General features: G+C 34.9%; 1 protein-coding gene across 4 annotated transcripts in view; it reads left to right on the top strand.

Annotated features, from left to right (window-relative positions):
* The window catches only part of PCDH7 (protocadherin 7), a 266,137-nt gene that overhangs the window by 118,550 nt on the left and 133,890 nt on the right, over window positions 1–13,697 (top strand). The window contains exon 2 of one of the 4 annotated variants that reach the window (XM_036381654.2): window positions 5,739–5,847. The exons of 1 other annotated variant lie outside the window; for it this stretch is intronic. In XM_036381654.2, coding sequence (XP_036237547.1) covers window positions 5,739–5,847 — 109 coding nt within the window. Of the gene's footprint in view, window positions 1–5,738; window positions 5,956–13,697 lie in introns of all 4 variants that reach the window. 2 more of the 4 variants (XM_036381653.2, XM_036381651.2) reach the window with 2 other exon arrangements.

Below are 13,697 nucleotides of genomic sequence, written 5' to 3'. Positions count from 1 at the left end.
ACTACTATGCAATCTAGGCTAATTTTTTTATGCTTCTCTACATGTTAAGTTGCATCTTGGACTCAGTTTTACAGTTGATGAAAATGTTTTCAGTCCTTATGGTTTTGCAGTGTAGGTATTGTGACCACAGGAAGGCCTGGAAGCCTTACTGTTTTTGTCCAAGTGTTAAGTAGTTAAGATAGTTATACTTTAGCGTGCACACTTTGTACACAGAATAAGTTGTGGAGTAATTGGCTTAGAAATGGTTGATGGTTGCAAGTTTAGTTCTCTAAACAATTAAACATAAAAAAGGTTTACTCTGGCACTCTGCAACTACAGTCCAAATGCACCAACATTTTTGAACCATGTTTATAATGTTGATAGCAACTGATATACAGAAACTATGAAAGAATATAATCCAAGAGCAGTGTGAAATATCAGGAATTACAATGCAAAACTTCAAACTTTGGGATAGGAAAAAAAAATCTCTATCATAATGGTGAAAAAGTGTCACAATTAAGCCTTATGGAGCTATATGGATATATTGATTTTTACCAAGTCTAGCCAAACTCTGTCCCTAACGTCAACCTCCAAAACGAGGGTTCTTCATGTATTGAAAATATAATTTTAGCTTCCATCTTGGATAGGGATGAATTATTTAATACAGGCTAAGATAAACTCTATACCATAGAATAAGTTAATAGAGCTCAGTTACTATAGATATCAGGAAGCGTATGTTTTTGGCATTGCAGTGTTTTTTGTTCTGTGGATGAGTGGAAAGGAAACTACTATCCCATTTAAGAAATACAGATGAAATAAGGAAGAAATGGGGATTTATCACTGAGATATAATGCAAAGGTGTATCTTTTCTCTGTTATCTGCTCACCTCCAGGATCAGATACATTTAGGAAGAACTCCTTATGCTGTTCTCAGAAAAGATATCAGTTTTCTGAGGGTGAAAATCATCAAACCTACAGTCTTCTTATTAAACTTACAGTCTTCTTAATAAACCTGAATAGTGTAAGTCCCTACCAAAAGACTAATAAAGGCTTAATGTTGCTTTTTTGCTGGGATAGACAAATTGAACAATTGTGGACTTTGGGTAAAAGTTACTCAACCATGTTGATTCACAGTGGTGGTAGACACAGCTGTCTTAATGTAATGCATTGAAAATCAATAAAACTAAACATAACCCTGTCCCCTCATAGGTTAGTGCCTTAATTTGTCAGTACTCAGATGACGCATTGCAGCTGACCTGAAGCTGCCCCCTAAACTCAATCAACCTAGAAGAAAACAAGTCCCTGAATAAGGCAGGGAAAGGTTGCATTCAAACCCAAGCGAAGACCTCAGCCAGCCCTCTTCTAGTGGAGATCCAGATACAGCGCTGGCCAGAGAGCTGGGTGGAGAAAGGTCCCATCCAATCAGCTATCTGAGTTGAGGAAATCCAAAACCCCTACAAAAAGGACATCCAGATGAAACTTATTGCTTTTTGCTGAGGACTCAGTGCTGTGGAGGCCTGTGGGCCTGCTAGACTTCCTGGGGCTATGCTCTGGAAGAATGTCCCCTAGAACTTTAACCTCTCCCATGGACTCCTGCGACATGCTGTCAACCAACCCCAGTGGCCTCCCCCTGTGGCTGTTCAACTGCCTGTTAACCGTATATGGTCAAGGTTCTAGCAGTTTCTTTGTTCTTTCTACCCTCGTTGGTACCCTGTCTATTTACCCTTTAGTTTCCCTATTGGTCACTGTAATCCTTTTCCTACTCACACTTTCAGGTGATTGATTGTTGCTGTTGGCTCCACCCCTATTTACCAGTATGTAGTCCTGGACCCTCTACCTCTCCCTGTTTTTGTCCCTGGACCCTTTCAGCATGTACATGAAATAAACTACCACTGTAAACCTATACAAAGACCCTTCCTGCTTCTGCCATCTTAGAGAAGCCGCTGCTGCGTGTGAGTGGTATTTGCTGTGTGCTTGGTGGAGTGCTCTCCTCATGGGGATGCTTCAGGAAGGTTGCAGCAATCTACCATCTGCCCGTGCTGCAGCATCGTGTCAATGTGTCTGTCACCAACCCACGACTCCACAAAACACTTTGAAATTTCTCATGTCCATTTTTCTTAGAAATTACTGGTGTAATTTTATAAATATTAGAACAAAATTTAATATATACTCTGTCTTCACTTGTTAAAGTGGAGCTTACTGTCCTTGTTTTTTTCATGGCAATAAATACATAAGAAGACCAGCATTTTACCAATAACTTTTTGGAAACATTAATGTTGGTATTTATCATTTTTCACTCTTGCTTGTTTTGCTAATACGCAGTTTTACGTGAAACCACAACTGTTTTACAGATATAAACGAAGATTAGAGTATATGAAGAAAGTTCTTGGTTTTGGAGGGGTCTTATTTCATTCATAGAAACTACTACATAAGTAGTACTTACTATGTATTAGTATTCTAGTGTTCATAACTAAGTTCGTAGGGATTTAAACTCATTTAACTTAAATGCTCTTATTAGTAACAATTAAAGGACTAATATGAGTTTCATGAACAGTAACGTGTACATGCATATACAGGGTTTTTTCAGAGGCATTTTAGAGCACCCCCATACCACTGTGTTTTTATCAAATTTATCTCTAAGATGTCCTAGTTTTTTTGGTGTAAAAATGAGGTGCCATAATTCATTTAGCCCAAATATTCCAAGTATATAAAAACTCAGTATCTTTTATAACTGATAATTCTGCTCTAACAAAAGTTTATCCAGATTATACTGTCTAAACTATATGGTAATTTGCATATCAGAGATGAAGATGTGGGAAATAGTCAACTGCAGTACAGATATTTAATTATTTTGTTCTTAAAATTCTTTATGTTAATCACACGGACTGTTTATAACCCTGCAGGTAACAGACATATAATCCAAGTCTATTTCTTTTTATTGGAAAAGGACAGGCCATGATGTTATTCCATGAGGCTGGATGCATTCCAAATTTGTAATACATTTGCCTGAGAAGGTCTGGTTCTCAGAGGTAGTGCAATAGAAAGGTCAGAATTCTGATGTTTATGCTGAAAGTAGAAGTGTAATGAATCCTGCAAAATAACCATTAACATGCGCATCATTCTTTCAGAAAGAATTTTATCATCATTATGTCATTCTCATTGATATTCTGTGGAAAGGGCTGAACTGGCTCTACTGAACTGAATACTCTGTGTGTTAGTTTTGGGTTAGATAATTCCTATTCAGTACAGCACTTAAGAGAAAAGCAAGATTAACACCCATATCTGTTTAAAAACTATTATTAATAACTTGGTAAAAGTACATCACATTTCTTTTCGTTTCAAGGATATATAGTGATGTTCTTAGGGAATTTTCAGCCTGAGCTATAAAACAGTCAAACTTTGCATCTGTCACATCTCTTCCTTACATGCCAATTAGGTAAGGCATGTAACTTTCAAAGAATATCTGAAAATGAACAGGATGCTCCTGAATCTTTTATAGCTTGTTCCAGAGCTTATTTTAGATAACTTTGCTATTACTCTTGTGGTAGACACAGATGTGATAAAAAGGTGTTCTCTTCTTGTGATCTAGTTGAGTCTGATTTCCAAGAAATCAATAAGAAATGGAACATAAAGTTCCAAATATTTGATGGCTTTTTTTTTTTCTTTTCTAATTCCCATTTTAAGTTACATCACTGCTCTTGCAGGAACTGTAGATGATGCAAAGTCCTTCTGGTATTGAGGAATACACTCAGTGGAGGTAGCTTGGTGAGCAGCTGCAGTGGGAGCTCTGGGCATTGGGAGCCCCAGGCAAAAGGGTTTGACTGCTAACCCTTTGCATAATAAAGGGAATGGGGATCTGTGCCCATCTAGATGACCAGACACTCAGAGACATGACAGAAGCTGAAGAGCCCAAGACTTCCATGTGCTTTGACTATGAAACTATAAAGCCCAGAATTTTCTCTGTTCAGGGTCTCTCCTCAGAGGTACCAGCTCAAGCTGTTAATTTTTTATATGGTTATTGCATCAAGACTAAATTTTTTCAAGGATTGAGATATCTGAGACTCTGCTATAGGAAAATTGGTGTTGAGCCAGTAAGGAAACCTAGTATGACTGTGTGAGTTTGATGTGTGTAGATGCCAAAGGGCCTCTCTCCCAGCTCAGTTGATCCAAATGTGACTGCCAGAATAGTATGATATTCAGGAATAATCTATGGGATGTTCTAAGTGAATTGAAATCTCTGAGATTCACAGTTTGTGTCATTGGCCCATAACTAAGTAATAATTGATGTATAGTTGCAGATTATAGCATCTCAATGCATGAAGTTTTGGTCCATCAAACAGTTGCAGTAAAAGTATTGCTGGTAACTGTCACCTGTTTAAACTTTTGACCTACTCATGCCAGGAAGGTTTAGCATTATATTTGTTGTCCTGCCTGTCTACCCTCAGCACTAACTACCTTGGTATTTTCAAAGTTTTGTACCCTCAAAAGAATTTTGTACCCTCAAAATGAAACTACCTCCACCTACCCCTCTACTTGTAAAGCTCATGTGGACTTCTGTTCTTCAGGGCTTGTGTGAGTGGTTGCAGTTGCTGTTTTCTCCCTTCTGGCCTGAATATATATTGCCATCCTATAGTGACTACGGTTGCCAGTGGGAGTGATGTATGCTTATGTCTCAATCTAACATAGGGCTTGAAGCACATCTGAATCCAAAGGATAGCACTATAGACACTCCATTTTAAACACAGGAAAATTTGTGTGGTGACTTATAAAATGAATCTATTGGTGTTTTTTTTAGGAGGTGTTGTTCTTTCTAGAACAACAAACATTTTTCTGCACTTCTCCAAATGTATCATTAAATTATTTTAAATGTATCATTGCTGCTTGAGTCTAGTTTAAATGCTATGAAAATCCACCAACTTCTCACTGAAAATCCTGCATGTCCTCAGCATCCTCTGAAATGTGAAGGACTGACTCTTCCATTTCCTGGGATTCTCGTTGGTGCCAGAGTTCAGCATGTAGGCTTCCAGAGCAACAGCAATATCTGTCATTTTGAATGAATACAAATCTCTAACAATCCATGTTTGTACAGTCCCAGTGGAAGCGTGTTGTGTCAGCTGTGCTTGCAGTACTTTAAAGGCTTTATTAAGTCAGCTGGCAACACACCCTGTCTCCAGGCACTGGCTTTTACGGCAAAGGACCTAAGAGACATTTTTGTCCCTTTCCTTTTTTTTTTTCTTCCTTTTTTCCCCCCTCCTTTCCCATGTTAACTAGCTATCAGAAACACAGGTAGTGATTTTATAGAAATCTTCTGGGTTTGTTGCTATGTTCGTAATACCCACAATATAGTTTACAGATAAGCACTTTTACCCACCCACACAACCTCACACATACATGTGCACACATTGTAAGGTACCTTTATGAAGTCTGATATTAATTCTGATAAACTTATTACTACTGATTGATAGAGAAGCTGTACAAAATTTATAAATAATTATAACCAGCTCTCTTAGCCCATGAAGCCATTTGAAAGGAGGCTGTGATAAACTATCTGAAGGCTCTGACCATGTATTACAGTAAAATTCCATGCATACTCTGTCCAGTGGCCTTTTATGTAAGAGCTGTACTTTCTGTTTGCTTTAATGTAGACAAAATTGCTTAATTGGTAAATGTTAAAATATTAGTTTGCTTAAGTCATGTTTTGAGAATCAGTTGTTCAAAGACTGAACTTTGCAGTGACATTCAGACTCTTTTCTCTTGCAGCCGTTTCGTAGAGTGACGTTTTCTGTTGTGAGTCAGCCTCAGGACCCACATCAAGGGTCATTGCAGAGTTGCTATGACAGCGGTCTGGAGGAGTCAGAAACACCAAGCAGTAAGAGTTCATCAGGGCCAAGACTGGGTGCCCTTCCACTCCCAGAGGACAACTACGAAAGGACTACGCCGGATGGCAGTGTTGGTGAGGCAGAGCATATGGAAAATGGTAGGGGCAAACACAACATTCACACACATAATCTCACTAGCAAGTGATACTAAGTAGACTTTGGAAAGGTCAGTCCAAAACCATAAATAAATACATTAAATAATTAATATTGAAATTATTTGATTTTAAAGTTTGTTAAAATGCAGGTATACAAAATAATGGAACATAACACCACTAATTAAAACAGCTTTTTTTTTTACATTACTTAAAATCTATACTGCAGAAACAGTTAAAACACTGAAAAAAATATCAGTAGAGGTCTGGGGAAACAACAATTGAATAAAATTATATACTTTTGAATAAAATTATATACTTTTCATTTTAGATAAAAGACCATAAAGGACATATATATCCTCATTTTCTTCCATTTTTGACTCAAAACCTACTTAGGAAATTTCCCAGAATGTGATATATACAGCATTAGGAAAAGAAAATAGTATTTTAAAACCCCACTCTAGAGAATTCTCTTTTCCCCAAACATGTTATATAGACTGCTTTCAAAATAAAACACAATGTCAGGTCCATTCTTCATTATTCAGAATAGAAGAATATTACTTTCCTTTTCTTCACATTTTATTTTGGACAACATTTTACAACATTTCATTTAAATTCAGGGCCCATTTAAGTAGAAGGGGAAAATGTTAAATAATTATTTATTCCACAGTAATTCTCCTACTATTAATAACCAAAAAATTGTTAATATAAGTCTCAGGTCAGGTTGCTTTTTCTTTCTATCTAAAACTATTCAGGATTTAAAAGCCAAAAAGACTTATTAATTTTGAAATTTATTTTATAAAACCGGAATATTTCACTGTTATCCACTTTTTGGCCTTGATCTAAAGTTTTATGAAGTCAGAGACTGACTTCATTGTATTTTCATTTGCCCATAAACAACAAAATAAACTAATACATGTCAAACATTTCTTTGATAACCAAAGAAATAATGGGTTTTCTAATTCAATTGTAAAAGGTGGGTACATGCAAGAAGGGTGGTGTATTTTTTTGTTATAGAATGAATTAATTAGTTTGGCTAAGTGCATGTTAGTTTTTCAGAGATTTCAATACTGAATAATTGTTGGGGTTTTGTCTTATCTGAGATAGACTTGTCAACCCATTAAAACGATGCTATTTTTTATGGTAAGATATTTCCAAATCTAGTGTGTATTGCTGAAGAATGGCTACAGAAGTCTACATATGCTTGAACTGTATATCCCAATAGCAAAAAAATTAATTGACTAAAAAGGAAGATAGTATTATCCATCTAAAGTTATATTAGGTCATGTATGTTTATACATTTGCATTTATATATTTTTCTTGGTTGTTTATATGAATATATTTGATTACATTTCATTTTTCTGGGGATGTGGTAGGGGGAAAAAGTGATAATGGTATTCCTGGAAAAAATGTCAGAAAAAAAGCTTGTGGAGTTTGTACCTAAATTGGGCTGATTATTTTATTGTCTGTTTTGTAGTGAAATTTTGTGGTTAGGATGATAAAATTAAACAACTTGTCAATTCTCTTGGAAATCCAGCAATGCAGAGAATTTGTAGACATGAAATTCTGAATTCAGAAACTATTTTAACATAGGATATGCATGATCCATGCTGGAGAAACTGTAGAATCAAAAATTAATATAATTCTTAATCTATTTGGTAGAACATGAAAAAAGAAAATCACACTAACTGAAGTGCAACTGAAAACAAAAAGTGCTTGAGCAATGTCATAAGTTAAAGCAAAATAATTTTTCATAATGATGCAAAAATTGGAATTGCATTCTAATAACTAAAATATTTTACATTCTTCTTTTTTTGAAAATAGTTTATTTTATATTTGGTAGGATAAATTTCTTGGATTTGGTTTTGAAAATAGTATTCTAAAATTAATAGATAGAAACATGGAGGTAAATAAATACATTAGTTCATGGTGAATGAACAAAAAGTCTCCAGTAAAAAAATTTTGCATAGTAAGACATGCATAGAATCAGGATTTCTTCCTTCTTTATAAAACCTTGAACAGAGACCTTTAACAGCTGGGTGATATTGTGGTGAAAATTACACTGTACAGATTTCTGGATTTTGCTGTCACATTTTAAAGACAGGATTTCAACAGTGGCATGTCATCTACCTCCAGAAATTCATGTTAAGAATAATCTATAAATAATGATGGAACAGGATGGAATGTACTTTTGTTCCTTCATACATGTATTACCCGATACTTAAGTGAGAGTTTTCTGTCATATGATTCTTAAGTCCACTTGTATTTTAACAATTGAATTGTTCAAATTCTGATAATGTAGTCTTCAATATTAATGGATCATTCTGACAGAAATAGAATTGAAATTGAAGTCTGTCAAGAGTTCATTTGTCACATTTAATTGGAATCTAGGTAATCTCAATGTTTGGCTAGGTTAGGTTTTAATCAGGATTTATAGTGGATTTTTATGAAGATTCTTCAAGGAAACAGCATTTTGGAAATGATCTTGGTTATCAATTTTTACTTCAAATATTTACCATTTAATTTCAGTTGGTGTGAAACAATGCAGTTATAACTAATTGCTTTGGATTTCCTTTCATTTTAGAATTTGAAATAATAATCTTCAGCACAGTACATGAAATCTTCCAATATGTTTCCTTCTTTTTTTTTTTTTTCAAGCCTAGATGACTAAGGAAAAAAAAGTAATCTTTATAGCTATTACAAATTTAAAAGGTTCAGCTTGCAGGCAGAGTATATAAGAAATTCAACTTTCTGTTTGCTGTTAAGAGTTTCTTTACTTTTTCTTAGTTGAGAATAAAACACTGCAAAAGTGGAAAAAATGGATAAGGGGGTTGATTTTCTTAGAATATGGTGAACATTACCCACCACCCTACATGACTGTCAGATGTAGATTGAAGTTTTATTCTGCTGATTAGCTGTGGTGTCAGATGTGGGAGAAAAAAAAAAAAAAAGAAAGAAAAAAAATGCTAGCAGATTGACTGTGAAAATTTAGTATGCAAAGATCTTGTTAATTAGTAAAATCTGCAGAACCAAAAGTAACTTCTGAGTTAATTTATCCCCTGGCCTTGGAGCTTTCCTTGCAAAGAAATTCTGCTCATATGTGCAGCCTTTTCTGATTTTGCTGTTAGAATGGCACTGTCTTAATGTAAATTGCACAATAATTTTCTGGAGAACATTTCCATTACATTCATATTTGTATATCAAGGGCAAATACATTACCATGGTAAATTAGTTTCCTGGTCTTTTGTCATAGCTTTCTAGTTCTGACCATGCCTAATACAACATCTCAGAAGAAAATTTTGAAAAAACTCTGTGTCAGAAACTTCCAGAATTACTTCTCCTCCTGACCCCAACAGTTAATAGTCAGCATGTGATTTTCTAAATCATAATAATAGTAAGAGTACTAAAACCCCACTAATTTACCACAAGACAAGTTACTGGCCTGAAGAATTTCAACCGTGAAATCCTCTGAAGGCTAACAAAAATTTAGGGTTTGGTTTTTTTAAATTCTTATTTAACTATTTAGTGTCTATTCCTTTTTCATTATGAAGAAGAGCATGGAAGCATTCTATTTTAGTTTTCAAATACTATGGATTGTTATGTTTCCTTATAGTTTACCTTTCCTCTGAATTATAAAGCTTCCTAGGTTATAAATATTCTTCTAGCAAAGGTAGGGATAGCTGAAGATGTATTCTCAAAATCTGAAGAATGGACAAGACATCTTTTTCATACTAATTTCTATGTTATTAATTACAGATATGATCTTTAAATGGAGCTTCCATTGTTCTGTTTCAGTTCTCTTCTGGTTTTATTAGGTCTCTCTCATGTTTCTAGCAACTCTGAGAAATATTTCATTATATTCCTTCTCCCTACCCCCTGATTTCTGCATACCTACAGTTTATTTATGCATGTAGTAGCCTAATCAGTTTTATTTTCTGTTTAATTTAGCTAGAGGACCTACAGTGGTGAAACTGCAGCACTGCAGGTTATGGCTTGTATGATCTTCCCTCGAGATTTGTTTCCAGGCAGTCCTAATTAAACTGTATGCCACACCTGAGATATCTGCCTTAAAGCTGGCTCAGGTACTTCTACATGAACATGTCTTTGATCTGCAGCACAGAATGTTAGGATAGCCCATGTTTCAATATCAAATAGGGTTGGAGAGGAGCAGTTGTCTCTGTGAAAGAAGGAAAATAAAGGAATGGTTTACAGATTCCATTTTTGCAGGGGGAAATGGAGTAAAGAAAGATGGAGTGACATGTCTGAAGTCACAGATAAAGTAAGGAGAAGAGCTTAAAAAGGAGCTCAGAATTTTTGTGATTCAGTTACTTGACTCCCACAAAGAAATCAGTAGATAAATTACTCTCTGACTGACACATGAAATAAAAGCCAGGGAAGAGAAGTGCATTACCTTGGTTCACATAGTCTGATAATATGCTCTGTTTTCAATTACAATTTCAGATTTAGACTGCAAGAGTCAAAGTTCCACCATCAGTATAAAGAACGGGTTCCTAACAAAAGGATGAAAATGCGAAGTGAATTTTGACAATTAATACATATAATTAATTTTATCTATAAGAGCATTCTCTCACTTTTGCTTGTGAAATAGATTCCTAATCTGTTCTCTGGACCAAAGTGTGAGGAAAAGAATACATTAATTTAGAGAACTCATGTTTACAGAATCTATTTTCCTTTAGCTTTTTATTGTGCAAATAACACAGCTTAATGTTCTTCAAGACTTAACTGTCCTTATTGTATAATGGCAAACAGACACTCATTGACTTATTTCAGAGAATGACTGCATTTTTGCAGTTCCCATTATTTTCAAATGTTCTTTCCTCTTGAATTCAGGTCCTAAAATTGCATGAGAATAATTTTGTTTTAAAATTGTGTCCTGAAAATGTTCATGTAAGTAGTCCATCTGAGAGGCAGTAAAGGTTTTCAATGTAATGATTACACAGTAACAGTTCCTTTTTAGTTTAGGTTGGTTTCTTTTTATTCTATCATGGCTGCTACCTCTACTTTTTCTTAAATATCACTCTGCATGCATGAACCCAAAATACAAGAAAGTGCTGCAAAAATTATTATATAATACAAATACATAAGAATTCTTACCCTTGTGTCTGATGAATCTTAACCTATAATTAGGCATATGATGAATTTTGGATTCTGTAACACTAGCAACACACATGGGTAATGTTATGGAACACATGCATATTCAGTGATGAATGATATCTTGAACCATTTTTTTTTTGAGAATATAGCATTCTGATAAGATCTGTGAAAAGTTATTTTATAAGAGGAAAAAAAAAAGCCTAGCTTGTAAGACAGAAGACAAACTGTGCAGGAATCCCTGATACAGTAGTGCAGTCTTATGTAAGGCAAGGAACCTGTCTGGGAAAAATATTGACTGCTTTTCTCCTTGATTTTTTTCCCATTTCTAATCTTTTACTGTGGTCCTTTAGGTCACCTTACCCCGTATGTCTGTGAATTTTTTCAACAGAGGAACAAGGTTGATAATCTATATGCACATTAATACTTTAAGTTTCAAAACTATATTGTGCCTGTACTTTAAGTACTTGTATTTTGAAGTGTTATGCATGTATACTTGTCATGGAAATGAGGGAAATATATTTTGTGTCAAATTCCTAGTGCTGATATATATTTTTATATATCGACTGTTCTATGTTTACATTGTACTTCAAATCCACTGTGCAAAGTAAAGCCCCAAATATATACCAAATACAATGAGAAATAGCACTCATTGAAGACAACAGAATAGCATTTTTTATACCTTGTCTATTTTCCTTGACTGTTTAGACAAATATCAGCAACTTCTCTGTTCTGTTCATGAAGAGTACCTGAGTTTGCTGTGAATGGTTTTCTGCTTGATCAGGATTTTAACTGCTCAGAGAACATATGCTTGGATCTGCTGGAATCAAAGAAAAAAATGCATATTTCTGTATTGGAAATCCACCCCCACACATTGGTAGCAAAACAAATTTTTCAGCACTTTTCTGATTTTCTGATTAGAATTGTATGTCTCTTCCTATTCTCTCTTGCTTTCCCATTGTATTTGTTCTAGCTCCTTTTGTGCTGCAGAGTGAATAGCATATGCCTCTTTTCTGAAAAATCATATTGTAGGATTTCTTTCTCCAGTCCTTATTTCAGTATCCTGCTCTTAAAAAGAAAATACACACAGTAATAACTGTTCACACCACTGTTAAAATCGCCAATTGATACCAGATAACTTGAAATGCCATGTACTAAAACTTTGATTTCTTTTATTACTCATTAAAAAAGGAACTCCATGTTTACATTCCATCAGTTTTTAAACAATAATTTAAGTGGAAGAAGACTTTGGATTTTTAAAAAAACACACCTGCAGTTATATCAGTTCGGATGAAGCAGGGAGGGAAGAGTTTGTATGTGCATGTGGGTGTGCACACTTGTACACATCTCAGTGAGTCAGTTCTCACTGCAAATACTCATGAGATCTAGACAGTTGCAGTTATATAACCTGCCTCATCTATGAATTTCAAATCAATTCACTGAGGTGGATATGAACATACTAAACTGACAAGTGAAGAACTAAATGATCAGAAAGTAAAGCAGTATGTCCACTGTCATGCTGTGAATTGATCCAAACATTGTGCACCCCTCAAAAAGTAATAATTTGAACATTTACTTCCAGTCTGATGAAGGTTTTGCAACTGACTTAGTGAAGTTAGGCTTTTGTCCAAGTCTTCCGTGCCAGCTGCCAGCTCAGGCAGCCTCCCACTGATGCAGATTGCAGAACTCCCTTTGATACTGTCGCAGTCCTCAATGTAGATGGAAGGCAAAATGCATTCCAAAATTTAGACTCAAGGAAGAACAGACATCTGGTTTATGAATGGAATATTTAGCAACCTTTGCATCCAAGGCAGGCTCTTTCCTGAAAAAAATCTAATGCAAAGATTCAACGGAAGTTTATTTTTCCTCTGTTCCAATGAGTCCTTTCAACATACTGTATTTCCCAGTTAGTTTTATTTAATCATAGATTCTTTCATTTTCTGGACAACATTAGATCTTTCTACCCCTTCAAATTTTCAAGTATAATGAAGATCCAAATCATAGGGGTATTTAATCTTAATTTCAGTGAAAAATACTTTTCCTCTATTTGTGGGAGATCTAGGTATGTATAGGGTCAGACCAAAGATCATCTGGTGGCCAAAATAAGGTGCTCAGGAAAAAGTATAGCAGGACAAATAAACTGATTTGTTTTCCAAGTAGTCTTCTATACATCAACAGTTGGGAATTCTGATTCCCTGAGCCACATAATGTGCGTTTAGTAATCTTTATGGATTTACATATTCAAATTTGTCCAGTTTCCATTGCATGCAACTATCTCTTTTTCCCAATGAGGGTTTTGAAAGTGATTGTGTGTGCCATTATTCTTGGATTGGACAAAGAAAAAATAAACTTCCTAGTCTGTAAAAGATCAGTACATAGGAATTTTTTACAGAGAATATGTTTATTTGTACCCATACTAAAATTTGCTGTTGTATAAGAAGTCCCGTATTCAGTTACTATTTCAAAAGGTTTAAATCCTAAAATTTGAAGAGAAGTGTATCCCTTATGTATTTTAGCAAACATAAATGCAGTTAGTGTGCCAAAATCTACACAAAGGTATTTAAAGGAATTAGAAGCTTCCATATGACGTGTCATCTGTAGTTCTGAAAATTCTATTTTCTATTTATATTTTATAA

Source organism: Molothrus ater, chromosome 4 (assembly GCF_012460135.2).
Source record: "Molothrus ater isolate BHLD 08-10-18 breed brown headed cowbird chromosome 4, BPBGC_Mater_1.1, whole genome shotgun sequence".
Classification (NCBI taxonomy): Eukaryota; Metazoa; Chordata; class Aves; order Passeriformes; family Icteridae; genus Molothrus; species Molothrus ater.
This window is presented reverse-complemented; position numbering and strand designations above follow the sequence as displayed.